Source organism: Hypanus sabinus, chromosome 4 (genome assembly GCF_030144855.1).
Source record: "Hypanus sabinus isolate sHypSab1 chromosome 4, sHypSab1.hap1, whole genome shotgun sequence".
Taxonomy (NCBI): Eukaryota; Metazoa; Chordata; class Chondrichthyes; order Myliobatiformes; family Dasyatidae; genus Hypanus; species Hypanus sabinus.
This window is the reverse complement of record NC_082709.1, coordinates 165,022,933-165,042,908: the sequence shown is the minus strand read 5'-3', so window position 1 is coordinate 165,042,908 and position 19,976 is coordinate 165,022,933. Positions and strand designations below refer to the sequence as shown.

Below are 19,976 nucleotides of genomic sequence, written 5' to 3'. Positions count from 1 at the left end.
CCATTGGAGATTCTATGAACATTCCATGGAAGTTTATGGCTTACAAAACTGGCGAGATCAGTGGAAATTTTAAAACTTTAGAGATGGGAAAGGCTTGGATGCAAGTTTTGTCATTGCTTGACCATCCTGCACTCAAACTTTCATAGATTGAGAGAAGTGCCATTCCAGTGTGTGCTGAGTGCAGGATGGCCATTCAATGACAAAACTTCCATCCAAGCCTTTCTAATCTCTAAAAGTTTAAAATTTACAGTGTACCTGACCAGTTTTGTATCCCTTAAATTTCCATGAAACATAGCAATACTGTATGAATGTCACTCTTCCCAATCTCTGAAGCTTTTTCCCATCATACAGACTCCCTCAATCTCCCTATATTTTTTAATCTGTCCTTTTATATGCCTCCTCTAGACTCATGGGTGGATAAAAGTATGAGACTCTATGGAAACTGATCTCATGGTCCTTTGAGATTTTTTCTTTAAGTATATAAAATCATAACTGCAACATGAAAAGATCAAATGTTTTCACTTTCTAGAAGACATTCAAAAGGGATGAACTTTTTTACTTGAAAGAAAATAATGATGCTGGAGGTGTGTGTCTTCATAATGATATTGTCAAAACAAAATGATTCGCTATTAGAGTTTAATTTGATCGCACCATTTTTAAAGAAGAGATAAAGTGCTGTTCATTTGAAAATATTGCTAACACTATACATGCCTAAATACTGGTGGTTTAAAAAATACTGAATACATCTACAGGAATTTTTCAAATAAATAACATTATGACATGTAAATCTGAACATGTAATTCAGTGATGTGAGGGATAGCAGAGCTACAGGTAATCACTGGTATTGTTATATAAATTAACTACAATCACCAGAAACTGGTACAGGAGCCTTACTTCATTTATTTCAATTTCACCAATCTACAAATGTTTAGATCATTCTGTTTCATCTTTTAAAGTAATAATTTGTCATCATAATCAATCACAGTTCTGAAGGCTGACTTGCAGATCTATATCCATGAGATCACATTACAGCCTTCATAGTTGGTTGACGTGTTCTAAATAAAACTCCTCATTCACAAGCATGCAGTTATTGAACAGTTTAACAGAACTATATTTCTTCAGCGTGATATAGTAAGCCCTCCAACGAAGGATAATAAAACAAGGAAGAATTTAGATTTTCACGAACTGCCTGATTGAGTTGAATTAGTTTATTCCCATGTGGATTATGAACGTTGCTAGCAAGGTCAGCATTTCATGCCCAAGCCTAATTGTCCCTAAAAAGAGGATGGTGAGCTATCTTCCAAAAATGTGCAGCCCTTGAAGGCACACCAGTACTATGATTTGACAAGGGGTATCCACCAAAAATAACAATATATTTGCAAATCTGATTAGCAAAGTGACTTTGGGAGAACTTGCAGGTGTTATTGTTCCTAAATGCCTAATTTTCTCTTTGGTTTGGGAATTCATACATTAGAAAATATTTCATGCATGAAAATGGTGGAGCAGACTTAATGGGCCAGATAGCCTAATTCTGTTCCCATGTCTTATGGTTTGAAAGATCATTCATTCAATGTATCCGGCTGAGGAACGACTGCAAGCATTTCAGTCCCTTTTGCTACACTTAAGTGCTGGACTCTGCCATTGAGAAGGATAGGTTACCCATTCATGGTCCTCTTCTGGCTTCCTGGTCATTATTAGTAATCCTAGAGTGTGGAGCTCATTGCCAATGTCAGTGGCAAGTTATTTATGTTCACTGCTAACCTACACACAATCTTTTGTGGAAGCACTAATGCTGACTTGCTGGTGATTGCCATCCACACCTCACAGATGAGGCCAAGCACGCTATGTAACATAATGTCATCACATAACACCTGACAGAACTTTCACCACTGGCAAACCAATCAACTTATTATTTTAAATGCTGCTAAATTTTCCTGACATCAGAAACAGTCAAATTATTTGAAAACTATTAAAAATAAATGAAACAATTAAAAATAAAATGATTAAAAGTTTACAAAAGTGAAGGTCAAGTTAACTTAAAAGTACTTTTAAATAAATAAAAACATGGAAGTAGAATTAACTTTAAATGAAATACTGTGTATTAACTATCCTACCCTTCTCCCTGGCAACTGTTCCTCTCCGTCTGGGGCTGTGTCGGATTAGTCGGATTAAACCTGCCACAGGCTCCCTGGTGCAGCTGGTGGCAAATTGCAGCAAGTACACACTCTGCCACGACAGGTTCAGCACGTAACACAGTTACGAATCATTGGTGAAGCTCAGCCAGCGAATCTGCCTGCATTTCCCAAACTTGAGAAAGACATGCAATTTTATGTGTTGTTGGCATTTCCCAGCACATTGAGGCCCACTGAATTCTTCAACGATTCAATATCCCATGGGATCCTGTATCAAAAGTACTAAACCCTATCAGTTATGACATAGGCAAACTCAACATCAAAGCTATCAGTAAGAATAGGAAGTTGTTGGTGTGGGAAATTGCAGCACAGAGATTTGAGCTACAATTCAGAGTGAAATATGAAGATATAATATACTTTGAATTGGCAGAGACAGAGGCACTTTAGTCTACTGGCTCAATGCAAACTGCCATGCCTATCTACACTAATCTCACAGAAGGAAATAAAAAATATCTATTGCGAAGTCGCAACCACTTCTCCCTCAAAATAAACACGTTAATGCTGAAATGATTTATTCTTACCACATATATAGATGACACTGAGATACTTCTGCATTCCAGGTAAACAAGGGTCTCCAAAATTGTGGCTGCTGACAACAATTTTACAGTTTTGTTTACCATGACAGCTTGTTGCTACAACTTCCAAGGCAGTATGTGACAAACACTCTGTAATAGAGGAAAACAATAAATAAATTAACAAATGCACGAACAATGTAAGTAAACTCTTAATGTATCTTCAAATGGGCTCAGAGTCACATATATGAGGGTACAGGGAGAAGGCAGAGGAGTGAGGATGACTGGAAGAATTGGATCAGCTCGTGATTGAATGGCAGAGCAGACTCGACGGACTGAATGGCCTACTTCCACTCCTATATCTTATGGTCTTATATAGAGACAGCAATGATTCTGGTCTTGCCAATGCAACCAAAAGGGTATTTTTGTGAGTGAATGAATTAATGGAAGGGGACCAACAATGAATGCAAATCCAAACAGGCCACATTTTGGACGATACTTGTTATATTACTTCCTTTGAGTACTTGGAAAATATTTTCACCTTTTCAGTGCCTTTTGAAATGTTTATTGTAACGTCCTAAGTTTTCTTCTTTCCTAATCACAACTGATACATAGCTAAATTAGTAAAGTGTATAGGCCATTTCAAGATCTTGGACAAGCCACCTCATATGCCCACTATTAAGATGGTACCTAGAAGCAACAATGTGCTATCAAGTAGGATGCCTTTTTATAAAAATATGTTGGTTAGAGTATTTTGTGTATTCATCATTAAAATTACACATTTTTTCACCCTTTTACATGGAGAATGCCAAACAATCTGTAAAGCCAGAGATTAATTCACTTATAAATAATTTGATCTTAATTACTAGCTTTGTTAGAACTTCTGACAGTGGTCCAACAAACCATTGTCATGGATTAGAACAACAATAAGCCTGATTGTGTGATTCCTTGCTTCTCTCTCAAAACTCACAACATACAAAGTTTAAATCCTTTCCTCACTTCTTCTCAAACATGAGCCGTTCTCCAGCTAAGATTGAAAACCTATCTATTAGCAGAATGTTGCAAATCCACTTGCACTCTAATTTTTTTGTTCCATCCTAATGTCTGTGATGTGACCCTCAGATAACTCCTTAAGTCTGTACCAGCTCCTCAGTACAGTTTACAATACTGATGCTCTGCTTAAGTTATATTGCAGACCTTATCGAACTTGAGTAGCTTTTGTTTCAAATCGACATCTGCTCCAACATCACCAAAGTAGTGTTCGATATTTTCACTTCAGCATGTTGTATGTGACCATTTCAAGCATGGCCTCACAAGAAAATACTCACAAGACTAGACAGCATACATGGAAAGAGAATCAGCTTATGTTGCGGTCCAGAGTTCTTCATCAGAACTGGTGAAAAACCCTAGAACTTAATCATTAACTGCTTCTTTTTCCATAGACGCTGCCTGACCTGCTGAGTATTTATAGCATTTTCTGCTTTTATTTTGTATTTCCAGCATTTGCAATTTAAAAAATAATTCAGTCTCGCAATGCTTTAGCTTATTATCAGCTGTTAAATAACTGAAATCAACATGAAACAAAATAGTTTTAGAATTTATTGATGATCTTAAAAAAATGCCGTCTGCCTTGTGAATCTTTTGGCAACACTGAAGTAATGTGTTATCGTTTGCATACCAGTACAGCTTTGATAAACATACATTCACAATCCTTACCATGTGCAATAGAATCTACAACAGAATTCAAAATCTTCAAGAATTTACAGATAATACTTTATGTTTTAAGTTCTTAAAAATAAAAGATGTGTTTGGAAAAAAAACAGTCTGAATTAACAAGAAAATAAGGCTTTAGGTATTTGTATAACATAAAATCAGATCTGCATCCAATCCAAATGCCATTTTGTTTGTAATATAATTAGAAAATGAGAACAAGTGAAAGAGCGAGAGAGTGCGAGAGGGAGAGAGAGTGAGAGAGAGGAGGAGAGAGAGTAAGAGAGCGAGAGAGAGGGGGAGAGAGAGAAAGAGAGAGAGAGGAGAGAGAGAGTGAGAGAGAGTCAGTGAGAGAGGTGGAGAGAGAGAGTAAGAGAGCGAGAGAGAAGGGGGGAGAGAGAGAGAGAGGGAGAGAGGGAGAGAGAGAGAGGGACAGAGATAGAGAGTGAGAGTACGAGAGAGAGGGAGAGAGGAGGAGAGAGTAAGAGAGTGAGGGAGGGGGAGAGGGGAGAGAGAGAGGAGAGAGTGTGAGAGAGAGAAAGAGAGAGAGAGGAGAGAGAGAGTGAGAGAGAGAGGGAGAGAGACAGCGAGAGAGGGGGAGAGAGAGTAAGAGAGCGAGAGAGGGGAGAGAGAGAGAGAGGGAGAGAGAGAGAGAGAGGGAGAGAGAGAGAGAGAGAGAGTGGGAGAGAGAGAGAGAGGGACAGAGAGAGAGAGTGAGAGTGCCCCTCGTATCTCTCTTGGCATCTCCACAATCATGCTAGGCTCACACCTCCTGCTGCTGTACTGGATCTATATTCCAGATTAGATGATTCTGAAATCTGTGGTCTGGAAACAGAAACTAACAAATTAAAGATCTTTTCCTTCCCCTCAGGCCATATCAGATTTTCCATCACTTTGTTAATTAAAAGCTGTCGTTTCCTCAGGAATTCGTGAATAAAAAATCTATCAGTTTTGGCCCTGAATCAAACCCAAGGTTAACAAGTAATCACTTTGACACTGGTTGTAATGCCTTAGCAACATTATGTATAAAAAAATGCAGAGCGGTTGTAATGACCCTGAATTCCCCTCTTGGTGTCATTAAACCCACACCTCAGTTGCCATTCTGAGCAAACATAAAGCAGAAAGGAAACATTTTTATCCTTGAAGGATTCAGGAGAATCTGCCAGTTTCACGTACGTCTTTGGAACCATCATGGAATCCTTAGTAAGGTTCCTGCTTGTCTTTGCTGGTTACTTAGAACATAAAACATTACAGCATTGTGCAGGCTGTTCAGCTGATGATATTTTAGCCTACCCCAAGATCAATCTAACACATTCCCTCACATACAATAGCTCTCCATTTTTCTTTCATCCACGCCGATCGGAGGCTCTCTAAAACCTCCCTAATACAACTGCCTCTACCACCAACACTGTCAGTGCCCTCCAAGCACCCACCACTCTCTGTGTAAGTTACCTACCTCTGACATCTCTCTATACTTCCTTTCAATCAACTTAAAACTATGCCCTCTCATACCAGCCACTGGGAAAAAGCTGCCAGATGACCACTCTATCTATGCCCCTTATCTTCTTATACACTTCTATCAATTCACCCCTCAATCTCCTTCGGTCTAAAGATAAAAGCCCTAGGTCACTCAGCCTTTCCTCACAAGATGGGCAGCAGTGAATTACAGCCTAACGTGTGTGTTCTGGTTATCCGAGTGGTTCAGAGCAGAGTGGAAAGCCACTAAGATAATGCCTGCTGCAGGTCTATTGTGTAAAGCTGAAGTGAAACAGATTCAAGTCCTTACTGAGGCAGGGGTTTATTTGAAAATATAACCAACATTTCATTACAGTGGGTGTAAGCATTACTGGATGGTAGTTGTTGAGACAGGCCACCCTTTGCTTTTCTTGGGCTCTGGTATAACGGATGCCACCTTGAGGCACGTGGGATCCTCAGACTGCAGAACTCAGCAGCTGAGGATGTCCGTGAAAACTTCGGCCAGATGGTCAGCGCACAATTTTAGCGCTTCAGCAGAGCCTGATGCCACCTCATGAAGGATGTTCTGAAGTCAGCCCCTAGGACTGATGCTGTTTCGGAACTGGCATGGGGTCATCAGGTGTTGTGCACACTTACACACACATGGAATTCTTCTCCCTCTCAAAGCATGCATAAGAATTAAACACATCAGGGAGTGATATTTATTGGTGTTTATGGTATTTGTTCTCACTTTGTAGGAGGTGATGGTATGCAAACCCTGCCGCAGCTATACAGTGTCCATGCGTGTCTCCAGCTTCCTCTAAAATTGCCTCTTCATTCTTATGTTGGCTTTCTGGAGGTCATACCGGGACATCTTTTAGTTCCCTGCATTGCCAGTCCTGAAGCCACAGGTCTAACCCTCAGCAAGCTACAATCTCCTGGTTCATAAGGGACTTCTGGTTTGGGAAGACTTGGTATGTTTTCCTGGGCACACGCTCATTCTCACAGCTCTTGAAGAAACTGGTGATGCCTGTGGCATAGTCATTCTGATCCATTGATGAATATAGTCCAGGTACCGCTTTAACCATACAGCAATTACAGCACGGAAACAGGCCACCTCGGCCCTTCTAGTCCGTGCTGACGCTTACACTCACCTAGTCCCACTGGCCCGCACTCAGCCCATAACCCTCCATTCCTTTCCTGTCCATATACCTATCCAATTTTACTTTAAATAACAATCCCGAACCTGCCTCTACCATGTCTCTTAAATTTCACTAGTATATCTGCGTCCACCACTGACTCAGGCAGTGCATTCCACACACCAACCGCTCTCTGAATAAAAAACCTTCCTCTAATATCCCCCTTGAACTTTCCACTCCTTACCTTAAAGCCATGCCCTCTTGTACTGAGCACTGGTGTCCTCGGAAAGTGGCGCTGGCTGTCCACTCTGTCTATTCCTCTTAATATCTTGTACACCTCTATCATGTCTCCTCTCATCCTCCTTCTCTCCAGAGAGTAAAGCCCTAGCTCCCTTAATCTCTCATCATAATGCATACTCTCTAAACCAGGCAGTATCCTGGTAAATCTCCAGTGCTTCCACATCCTTCCTGTAGTGATGCGACCAGAACTGGACACAGTACTCCAAGTGTGGCCAAACCAGAGCTTTATAGAGCTACTTCATTACCCCGTGACTCTTAAACTCTATCCTTTGACTTATGAAAGCTAACACTCCATAACCTTTCTTAACTACCCTACCTACCTGTCAGGCAACTTTCAGGGATCTGTGGACATGTACCCCCAGATCCCTCTGCTCCTCCACACTCCCAAGTATCCTGCCATTTACTTTGTACTCTGCTTTGGAGTTTGTCCTTCCAAAGTGTACCACCTCACACTTCTCCGGGTTGAACTCCATCTGCCACTTCTCAGCCCACTTCTGCATCCTGCATTCTCTCTTCAATTTTTGACAATCCTCAACACTATCCACAACACCACCAACTTTTGAGTCATCTGCAAACTTGCCAAGCCACCCTTCTACCCCCACATCCAGGTAGTTAATAAAAATCACAAAAAGTAGAAGTCCCAGAACAGATCCTTGTGGGGCACCACTAGTCACAACCCTCCAATCTGAATGTACTCCCTCCACTACGACCCTCTGCTTTCTGCAGGCAAGCCAATTCTGAATCCACCTGGCCAAGCTTCTCTGGACCCCATGCCTTCTGACTTTCTGAATAAGCCTACCTTGTGATACCTTGAAAGGTACCATTATTCATACTTATTCATTAACCTTTTACCTCCACAATATAGGGGTGTCACTATAATAATGTTGACCAGTCTGAGCTAACATATTGTTTTAAGCAGCCATTCTCTTCAAAAAATTTGGCATTGCGGTATGAATCCAATTGCACAATTTCCCTGATGCTTAGTGTACAAAAGAGACAGCACAAAAATTCAGTATTTAATAACAAATTGATATGCATCAGAGAAGGGGGAGAATATTAGAGATAGAAGGGAGTAAACATTCTCAATCTCTAATAGAGATATTGGCAACCAATATCAGCACTAAATCAAAGGTCTGATGTAGAAAGAAAACACAAACCCGTGATGCTACTTCTCTTCCCCATCAGCCATTCGGGTTGAAACATTCCACATTAATCCAACATGACCTCAAGGAATTTCAGTTTGATGGAAGATTTAACTAATCTTCTACTATGTAGAGGTGGAATAAGATTAATTACATGTTTGGTGCTCTGTTATACAAGAAGCATAAGTAATATGAGTAGCACCATTCATCAAAATCATGGTTTGTCTTCTATCTCCGTGCCACTTCCTTTGATTTCATTAATAATCAGGAATATATCAACCTCTGTTTTGAATAAACTCAATAAATGAGCTTTCATGGTCATCTAGGGCAGAGAATTCCAAAGGTTCACTACCACTCAAGAAGGTATTACCCCTCATTTCAGTCCTTCATCACTTATCCCTTCTTCTCAGATTCTGATGCCTGATTTTAAGGTCCTCAGCTACTGCAAACATCCTTCCTACATCCTATTGTTCAATTCTAAGAACTTTGTAAGTTTCAGTTAGATCACCTTTCATTCTCTGGAACTCTACAGCACATAGGCCTAATCTTCTCAATCTCTTCATTCACAGCAGTCCACCATACCTGCAGCCAGTCTAGTGAATCTTTGCTGTATTCCTCTATTTCAAATATACAGCTTTTTACATAAGAAGATCAAATCTTTACACAATTCTTTAGGCGCAGTCCCACCAAGGCCACATATTATTGCAATATGACATCTCTACCCCTTTATTAAATTCCTGTCAAAGTGAAGGCCAACATACCACTTGCCTTCTTAATTAAAAAATAGTTGCAACTTTACTGTTTTGTGCACCAAGGTAGATACCTTCCAATATCCCCATCTACCATGTTGTGATCCAGCTTATATTTTTATTTAGAGACAGAGTGCAGAACAGGCCCTTTCAGCCCAGCCCAGCATCTCAATGATTTAACCCCCACTCAAAGGAACTTTCAAGCTTGCTTACAGAGGATGCTGGAATTGAACTCCAAACTCCATCACCTTGAGCAGTAAAGTGCCTCGCTAACTGCTACACTACCATAGCGGGCTAGCTGTTTATCATTCTCCTTCATGCTCATAATCCCACTTTGTTTTGTTTTATTATATAATCATGAGCAAACTATGAAATGCTCATTTAGTCCTCTTGGTCACATCACTGATACAGATTGTGAATGGACTCAAGCATTGATCCCTGTGGTAATCCATTAGTCACATCCTGCCAACGTGTGAGAAAAAAAATTCCCCGTTTGTTTTATTTGTGTTAACTGATTCTCAATTCCCTTATACTTTCACATTGCCTTATCTTATCAAGAGCTTTCTAAAAATTTAAATATATTCAATGACTTATTCTTAACTGTTGTTCAATCATATTCTCAAACAGTACTAATAGATTACTCAAATATGATTTCCTTTTCATAAATCCATGCTGCCCTGTACAATTCTATTATTCTTTCCCCGATTTTCCATTATTGCATCCTTCTTTCCAAATTCCAGTGGCTTTCCTTCTACTTGCGTTAGGCTAACAAGTTAGTGACCTGTTTTCTCTTTCACATCTTTTTAAAAATGTGTTTTTTCTAAAATTGACTTTTTTTGTTCTGCTTGTATTGTTTTACTTCATTGAACAATATGGCTTCTTGCTAAAGTACTTCCTTGAAGTATTTTAATGACCTCAAGAGTCCACTTTATCACTGCTGTTGATTTAATGCTTGCCAGAATATTACACAATTTACAAGGAACTCAATGGGAACAAGGTCAATCGAATTCTTTACATGACTGTAGTTCTAACTCAGTATTTTTCAGAATCTGATATCAAAAAATTACTTTCGGCAAGTTTAGATGACAAACTTTATCTTTTTCTTTATCTGGAGTTTAAACCAAGTGATTTACCTGATCTAAATTCCTTTAAATCTGTGCACGAATGTCACTTTTAATATATTGGCAAATGCACATTCTTTGAAACATATTTAAAATAAAACATTTTCTAATGTCCTCATGAGGGGTCTCAACCTGAAATGTTAACTGTTTGTTCCCATCCATAGATGCTGCCTGACTTGATGAGTCCTCCAGCATTTTGTACGTGATGTTAAGGTTTTCAGCATCTGCAGAATCTCTTGTGTCTAATGTGTCTATTTTCAAGTTATTTTGAAAAAACACTCTTCTTGGGGTTTGAAACAATGCCAGTAACATTTTGGGTAAACAAAACATGCTTTTCTCTCATTTAAAAATACATCAGTTACATGCTTAACGGCACAGAATTCCAAATGTATTGAGCTACTGGCTATCCAGAGAAAAATGGTAGCTGTGTGTGAGGGGAGGGTTGGGAGGGGGGGTTGGTGGATGTGACATCAATTGTATATGGAGAGTAAAGACAGCAGGATATAGCTTCAGCTTCCTTCCTTGTATAAAGAAACAGCATGATCTTTTCAACATCTCAGCGACAGTTGTTTTTTTTCTCATATTTTCTTTGTATTTTTGAATTGAAAGACTCAACATAAACTCAAGTGACAAAGAGCCTTCCTTTAAACAAAAGATTGTTAACTATTTTAAACTCAAGTAATCCCTTGATGACTCTTTCAGTTAGTTCAGGGCTCAGTTTGGAATGGCAACATACTTAACGAAAAGTCAATTCAAATGCTGGAAAATCCTGAGCTAGCTCTGGCAGAGCTTTGACCGTTTCTGGGTAAGAGTGTAATCAACCAGAGGTCATCTGCATGAAATACTGCTTGTTGAATTTTCCTGAAATGTGTCTTTGCCCTCCTTACCTCATTTTGCACAATTTTGAAGGTGGTTATTGAGGGGTATTACAGAGCACCTCCACTTGCCCGTTTCCACCTTGTGTATGCCTGTGACTGTGGTGGAATGTAGACCAGCTATGAATATGCATTCTTTACTCCGCTGATGTTATGCCAAGGTTGACTGTATGAATTTTGTGGGCTCTGCAGCCTCATCCTGGTATAAGAAGCGAAGCTAGATTCAGCAAGTCTCAGATATTTAAATGTCCATTTTGAGTTATTGGTAACTTACTTGCATTTAATAACAGAGCAATCAATTGAATGAGGTTTTGAACCAATTTAAATTAATGTCTTCTGGAGCAATTTGGGATGTTAAATGTGTCCTGGGTTGCAATAATTCAAAATGATGAAAATACATTTGGCAACTACTTTCATTATTTTAATACATAATTGCAATATGCTTACTTAAGTGGTTGGCAATGGCTGGATAATGGACACTGACAGATATATCCTCACCTAAAGTAAGAAAGATCTCTCTTAATTACTTGGAAGTCCATTAATATCATGATACAATTTAACCTTTGTCTCAGTGATGTTTCTGCAATGCCATACAACTTCTCTGATCTGGAAAAGGAACAAGTTAAATTTGGAAATATCATTCCCACAAGTGCTTAGTGACATTAGGGATTTTAAAACTTAAAGCTTAATTTTCTTACAGCTCATAGTATTCTCCCTCCTTTCCCTATCTTTCTATGTCCCTTTATTTCTTTTGTGTATTTGATTTGACTTGATATTCCCATTTCCTTCTTTATTATTCTGTTTCATTTTTACTCCTGAAGAAAGAGCACTGCTGGCATCATTGTTCATCAAAATCACATCTGCCCCTTTATCAGGACACATCCAATAGCTACAGAGCAAAATGTTTTGAGTTGATAGGGTGAGGAAAATGTCTTAACAGGGCACACCTTAATGATACAAATTCTAAGAAAATGATCTAATGTGGAATATTCTACATTTTTTATTCAATATATTGGAGACTGATGACTAACAAATAGCCATTATCCTTTCTGTCAGCAGTCCATATGCGGGAAAGTAAACTCAAGCACTTGTGTTCATGAGCACAATATTATTCCATCACTGATGTTGCAATCCTGCATGCCAACTTCAATAAAAGTCATCTGAGTCAGATACCATTCTTTTTTGAGAAAGTAGTTCGGTAGATTCTAGGGACCCAATTCAATACTGATGGCTTCTATAAGAGAGTTTTTTTACTCTTATTTACACCTCCTGTGGCCATTCCTCTTGTTATTCACTAAGCTTTTCCGGCAGGTTCCAGCATCACGTCTGTCAGATTCCCCTGCCGTCTATTCTACAACAAACGCTGCCTTCTGTTCTCACCAACACAAGAAAATCTGCAGATTTTGAAAATCCAAAGCAACACACAGAAAATGCTGGAGGAACTCACATACTTCTTCCTCCACTCCCCTTACCTTTTTACTCTGCCTTCTCATCTTTCTTTACAGTCTTGATGAAGGGTCTCGGCCCAAAACTTTGAGAGTTTACTCTTTGCCACAGCTGCTGCCTGGCCCGCTGAGTTCCTCCAGCACTATGTGTGTTGCCTCTGTTCTCACCACCATTTTTCCATTCTCTGTTTAATCCCAGTTCTGAAAGGTCCACTCTCTCCTTGGATGTTGCCTGACCAGATAAGCATTCTCAGTATTTTCTGTATTATTTAATTTATACACAGTTTCACTGGTGCTCACAGACATTATCAGTGTCCTGAGAGCTCGAATATGTTGTAGGTAAACACGCTGGTGAAAAAGTTTCCACATTTGCTGACAATATAAACAAAGACCAATTCAGTCATCAAGTACATATCAACTCAAGGGAGCAATCCCAGTCCCATTTCCCACCAAATTTTATTGCAAACCTTTCTCTTCACATTCCCATAAATGCATCTACTACCTATCCCTTAACTTGCCTGATTCACTAGGGACAAATCTACTGTCCCTGCCTGAATGACCTGCCCCCTCACTCCCCAACTCATGGACACACTCTCATTTTGCACAGATAATGCAGTACTGCATGCGGCTATTTCACATATTTATACGACTGCTTGTTTTATTATAATAATGTCAGTAACATTATCCTGTCTTACATAGACATGCAGCTCACACTTTATGTCAATCTGTCAATTTTCAGGCCATTCCACTCAGGGACTTGTGCTAATTTTGTGTGACTGTATGTGGTGGGTTGTAACTATATGTGGTGTGTGTGACTATATGTACTGTGTTTTGCACCTTAGTCCCAGAGGACCGATGTTTCATTTGGCGGTATACATGTGTATGGTTGAAAGAGAATAAACTTGAACTTACAGCGGCAGTTAATCTGCCAGCACCTCTCTATGGTGTGTGAGGGAGGCAGAGCATCCAGGCAAAGCTCATGTATTCACTGGGAAAACAAGCAAACTCCAGTCAGTATTGGAGGTCAAAATTGAAAGCACATTGCTGGTTCTGTGAGGCAGAGCTCTGCTGGTTGCAACACTGCGATGAGCTTATGACCATATGTGCTTGTAGTGAAAGTTGCCCTGCCCTGGAACGTCGACACATTGTCACCCTTATAGATGTAGCATTGCTGGTGAAAGGTTATTGACTTTCAGTGCCGGAGACTGCACATGACACGTTCAAGTGGTCTAGGCTGAGAAGATCTGGCTGTGGACTGCACCACCTTAACACAAGTGTCAATAGTATAATGGCTACAGCAGGTGACAGTCTGAAGCATGGGCACTGGTGAAAGAAGAATGCTGACTTCCAAAGAGAGGTCAGCAGTTTACGGCTGCATGGAGTGACTGCCAATTCTGCCAGACCATGCTTCAGTGATCCTGGTAACCTGTTGAATGCTTGCTTACTAGACAGCTGTGACAATGCTGGAAAATCCATTCTGCTCTGCAAATCAACAGCCTTGATGTCGAGCATTCATGGCAGAAAAAAATACCACACACGCAATGGTGCTTTACAGAAGCATTACCAAATAAAATCTAGTTCCTGCCTCTGGCTGTGTGCCACTATTCCTGTATGGGAAACGTGGGAGTGAGTACTGTACAATTGTTCTCTGAAATGGCTGAATAGCTAGCAGTGTGTAAGCTACAAGTTCCTAGTTTAAGGCTTACAGCAGTTCCAAGTGTGTGTGCGCAAGTCTATGGATGTATCCTTGCTGATGGAGTGGGTGAATGATAGTGAGTGGTGAACCAGAGAGTGTCAGGTTCACTCTTCGAGCAACTGCCAGGACTTGCAGTGCACAAAAATAAACCTTTCTTTCAAAGATGCAGGCTAGCATTAAGCTGTGCCAGCTTGCTAAACGGCTGCGGCCTTTCAGGATATTGACTTCCATCCGAATCATTCTGTACAAAATGGGGTGGTCAACGCCGGCAGTGATGAAATCATTGTAATTAAAAGGCAGCGTGGCAATCAAATGTGCACTCATTTACACACTGCCATCCTCATGTCTGCTACTGTTACAGCATTTTCTTGCTTGATGAGCCAAATGTGCTTCAGGTACGTGTCTTTCCATCATGTGGCTTTCCTCAAATTACTCAAATACAGAATAGAACCCAAAGTTCATCCCTGTGGATTTTATTAGCTGTTTTTGATGGTGCTGATTGTTGGCTGTGTACCGAAGAAATGATGAAAATTAATCTTTACTCTATCATATTCTTGTTACTTGATGTTTTGGCCTAAATCCTTTTATGGTCAAGATGCCAATTGCATATAGTTTCCATGGCAATTAGAGTGTGTTGGAATGATTAGACCTCATTTGGTAATATTCTATCATTGCTAAATTATGTCACCATTGAGAATTTTCTTGGAAAACGTAATTGATCATGTATTCCTTGCTGCTAGATCATTTCAAAGGTTCAAAGATATATTTAATGTCAGAGAAATGTATACAATATACATCCTGAAATGTTTTTTCTTTGCAACCATCCACGGCAACTGAGAAATGCCCCTAAAGAATGAAAAGCAGTTAAATGTTGTAAGCTCCCCCCCCCAGCTCTCCTCCCTCCCGCATGCAAGCAATGATCCCCTCTCCCCCCCCCCATGGGCAAAATTTGTTACTTTATTTGATCCTTATTATCAAAATACCATGCAAGAACAGAACAAAGGATCTAACTTTTGAATAATACGTCCCTTCTTAGTATAGGAGCACCTTGGTTCCGGGATTCGGCTGCAAATTCCTTTGCCCTGCGGATTTGGTGACACAGGGTCTCTGATCGCTGTGTGTTATTTTTTATATCTAGATCAGAGGATAAGCCGAGTTGCTGGGAATGAAAGTCTGTTCTATCCAAGGTAAAGCTAATCCACATAGTTGCAAACCTCTTCCTGCAGGCTGTAAAGTTACAGCTCAGAACACCCTTTATTGAAAGGCCTTTCTCTTAGTCACTCACCAATGAAGGGACTAGGATGTGAATCCATCAATCCATGAAAGGGCCCACATGGAAACACTGCACAGGTAACTATGGCCGTCATTTATGCAGCCCATATCAAAACAAGACATTGAGTCAGGTTACTTTATCTTTTGTAGATCTTGACAATTTAACGAAAAAAGAACATTGATATTACAATTTTAGGCCCTTATCTTTCATGTCCAATTTCTCCCAGAAGCCTGCATGCCATCAGTGCCTGCTCTGCTGAACCAACCTGGGTCTGCAGCAATCTGAGCTTGGGTCCACAAAAAGATTGTTGATAGCTGGCCTTAAAAGCATAAATAAATGGTTTTATGATTTTGTTTCTGCAGAGCCAGCAGATGCTGCAGGTCTTCTTGTTGTGTTTACCTTATTGAACTCACAAATTACATGTCTCTGGTGAGACCACACTTGGCGTATTGTGTGCAGTTCTAATTGCCTACGTAGAGGAAGGCTGTCACTAAGTTGGAAAAGGTGCAGAATGGATTAATGAGAATGTTACCAGTTACTGGTGGGCTTGAGCTAGAAGAAGAGTCTGGATAAGCTAGGACTTTTTTCCTTGAGCCTAGAAGGTTGATGGATGACCTTATAGAGGTAAGAAGGGCATAGATAAGGTGAATTATCTCAGACTCTTTCTGAGACTAGGGTGAGTGTAAAACTAGAGGGCATAGATTGAAGGTGAGAAGGTGTTCAGAGTCAGAATCAGATTTAATATATCACTGGAATATGTTGTGAAATTTGTTGTTTTGTGACAGCAATACAGAATAATGTTTAAGAGCTATAAATTACAATAAGAAATACATAATAAAAAAATTAATCAAAATGAGAACAAAAAGAATAGTGAGGTAGTGATCATGGGTTCATTGCCCATTCCGAAATCTGAAGGTGGAGGTGGAGGGGAAGAAGCTGTTCCTGAAATATTGAGTGTGCATCTTTAGGCTCCTGTACCTCCTCTCTGATGGTAGCAAGGAGAAGAGGGAAATTCATGGGCCTTAGGGCCCCTTAATGATGGATGCCACCTTCTTGAAGCATCAACTTTTGAAGATGTCCTTGATGTTGCGGAGGCTGGTGCTCAGGATTTAGAACCTTCTGCAACTTTGTTTGAACCTGTGCATTGTCCCCTCCATACTCGGCAGTGATGCAACCAGTTAGAATGCTCTCCACAGCACACCTGTAGAAATTTGAGAGAGTTTTTGGTGACATACCAAGCCGACTGTACTCTTTTCCAGAGATGCTGCCTGGCCTGCTTAGTTCCTCCAGCATTTTGTGTGTGTTAACATGAGGAAATCTGCAGATGCTGGAAATTCAAACAACACACACAAAATGTTGGTGGAACACAGCAGGCCAGGCAGCATCTATAGGGAGAAGAGCTGTCAACATTTTGGGCTGAGACCTGACGAAGTGTTCCACCAGCATTTTGTGTGGATTTTGTGTGTGTTGCTTGGATTTCCAGCAACTGCAGATTTTCTCTTGTTCCTAATTGTTGTGCCTTCTTTGTAAATGCATCAGTATGTTAGACCCAGGATAGATCTTTAGAGATGCTGACACCCAGGAACTTGAAACTGCTCTCTCTTCCCCCAGCTGACCCCTCAATGAGGACTGGAATGCATTCCCTCGACTTCTTCTTCCTGGTCCACAATCAGTTTCTTGGTTTTACTCCTGCTGAGTACAGGGTTGTTGTTGTGACACCTGTCAATAAGCTGATCTGTCTTGCTCCTTGTCACCATCTGAAATTCTGCCAACAATACTTGTGTCATTGGCAAACTTTTAGAGTGTGCCCCTAGCCACACAGCCATGGGTGTAGAGCAGGGGTCTCAACCTAGGGTCCATGGACCTCTTGGTTAATGGCAATACACCATGGCATAAAAAAGGTTGGGAACCCCTGGTATGGAGAGAATAGAGCAGTGGGCTAAGCACACATTCCCGAGGAGCACCAGTATTAATTAGCAGCAAGGAGAATGAGCTAGTTCCGATCCACACTGAATATGCTCTCCCTGTGAGGAAGTCAAGGATCCATTTGCAGAGGGACGTACAGCAGTCCGAGGTATGTATTGTTGTAATCCAGCTGATCCATGGGTGACTGGAGAGCCAGTGAAATTGCATCTGCTGTAGACCTGCTGTGGCAATAGGCAAATTGCAGTGGGTCCAGATCCTTGCTTAGGCAAGAGGTGATTCTGGCAGTGACCAACCTCTCAAAGCATTTCATCACATCAGATGTGAGTGCAGCTGAGTGATAGTCATTGAGGCAGCTCAGTGGGTGTGGGTATATGTAACAAGATGCCAGAATAATCTGTACTGATGGGCACAATCACAAGACACTTTGACAGGTACATTGACAAGAAAGGTTTGTAGGGATATGGGTGAAATGCAGGCAAGTGGGATATCCTGATTGGCATGGATGAGTTGAGCCAAAAGTCTTCTTTCTGTGCGATACAAGTCCATAACTCTGTGAAGTTATTTGAGAATGGTCTTAGAATAATTTTGATTTAAATCCTTAGATCCTTCCATCAAGATTTTCAAAATATATTTGCATGGCCGGCGGCAGAATCATACACGTGTTTATCATGGGCAACAAAGCTTTCATCTGAGAGAAGAATTGAGGCCGGAAGCAGACATGATACAAGTAGTACTGTTCTGCTGGTAGCCAGCTCCTGATACCAAACTAAGAGCTAGAATATAAATTGCTGCCAGTTATAAGTAAGCATGGAGCAACCACTGTCTATGATACAATGGGAATAGCTGGAATATTGATCTCAGCTTTACTGAATAAATTCATTACAAAATGACAATATTTGCAAAAATATTTCTGCAACTATGAATTTGTTCAATGACCAGAGATTTTTAAACTTGATTCTTCCAAATAGATTGCTACTGGGTTTTCTATATTTAACTCCAACGGTAACCACTCTTCCACGAAAATTGGGTAAACTTCTTCCTGCAATAGATGATGCACTTGGGGGAATTCAGATTGAAATATGGAATGTACACTACAAGTTAGTTCAGCCAGTACAGTTTTCTCTGGCAGCTTGTCACATGTAGCCACACCTCAACAACTACTGCCCGGTTGCACTACTGTGACGAAGTGCTTTAAGAGGCTGTTTCAATATTCTGTGAAGTAGCAGTCGCCTGGAGACATTAAATGGTTATAGCACAGCCGGCAGAGCCACTGCCTCAGCACCAGAGGTCCAGCTCCAATGTTGTCTGTGTGGAATTACATATGTTCCTTGCGACTGCAAGGGTTTGCTTCTGGTGCTCTGGTTTCTTCCCACATCCCAAAAATGTGTGAATGGTAACTAACCCGTTGTTAGTTGCCCCTGGTGTGTTGCTGAGTAGTGGAATCTGGGGTATATTGATAGGAATGTGAGTAGAATAAAAGAAATCAGCGTGAATGAGTTGTTGATGGTTGGCAGACTTGCTAGATCAAGGGGCCTATTTTTGTGCGGTATCTCTCTATATCTATAAACCTTTCTATACCTATTGTATATCTAGAATATATAGTAATATGCAAGATGAATATTTTCAAGTACACTTAGATTTAAAAGATAAGTATGGACACAACTAAAAAATATTTGTAAATCTTTTTCCTTTCTGCTGTTTAATCTGCATGTAATCTTCATGTTATTGCACAATTGTAATTTTTGTTGTTTTGAAATGAAATTCAAATGATCAACACCAAACTGCACTGTAACTGTAGCTGCTGATCCTGACTTTGGTAGACAAATTGACACCATAAACAACGCTAGCCACTCCACAGGCACCAAATACAGCACAATAACTTGCCAGGACTTTAACTGTTTTGAATAATTATTTAACCTGGAAGTCAACTGAAAAACAGGATATGTGAAAGCGCATGCTGAGATTTCAAACTGCACTGTGAAGCTTGCAATCGCTCTCTGCACAAACCTAACACAGATTTATGTCAGTATATGTCTCTTATAATACATATACCTGAATAAGTCAAGGCACTCATCTTGATTCAATCACTTACCAGAATTTGCTGACAACCTAAGCTATTTAGAGTGAAGTAAGATCTTCCATCAACTTCTCAGTGAAGGCAAACTGTCCTTCACATTTTGTGCTTTGAAATTCATGGTTGATTTTGATTTATTTTATTGTTTTAAACAAAACAAAAAAAAGTCAAGACTTGAAACTTAAACCAGAACACTTCAATTTTACCAATTTCCACTTTTTAAGAACCAAGCTGTTATTCTTTTAGTAAACAGTTGATGCACCATCAATAACTCTCGGAGACGGGAGGCAAAAGATAGACTTTTATTAGCTGCAAACGTGACCACGACATCTTGGAGACTGAGGGAGGAGCAGTGCCTCCAATCGCC

At 40.2% G+C, this 19,976-nt stretch overlaps 1 protein-coding gene across 7 annotated transcripts in view; it reads right to left on the bottom strand.

The window, feature by feature from the left end:
- Window positions 1–19,976, bottom strand: part of eva1c (eva-1 homolog C (C. elegans)) — a 114,621-nt gene that overhangs the window by 5,811 nt on the left and 88,834 nt on the right. For all 7 annotated transcript variants that reach the window (XM_059968679.1, XM_059968677.1, XM_059968680.1 and 4 more), the window contains one exon: window positions 2,714–2,857. In XM_059968679.1, coding sequence (XP_059824662.1) covers window positions 2,714–2,857 — 144 coding nt within the window. The remainder of the gene's footprint in view (window positions 1–2,713; window positions 2,858–19,976) is intronic.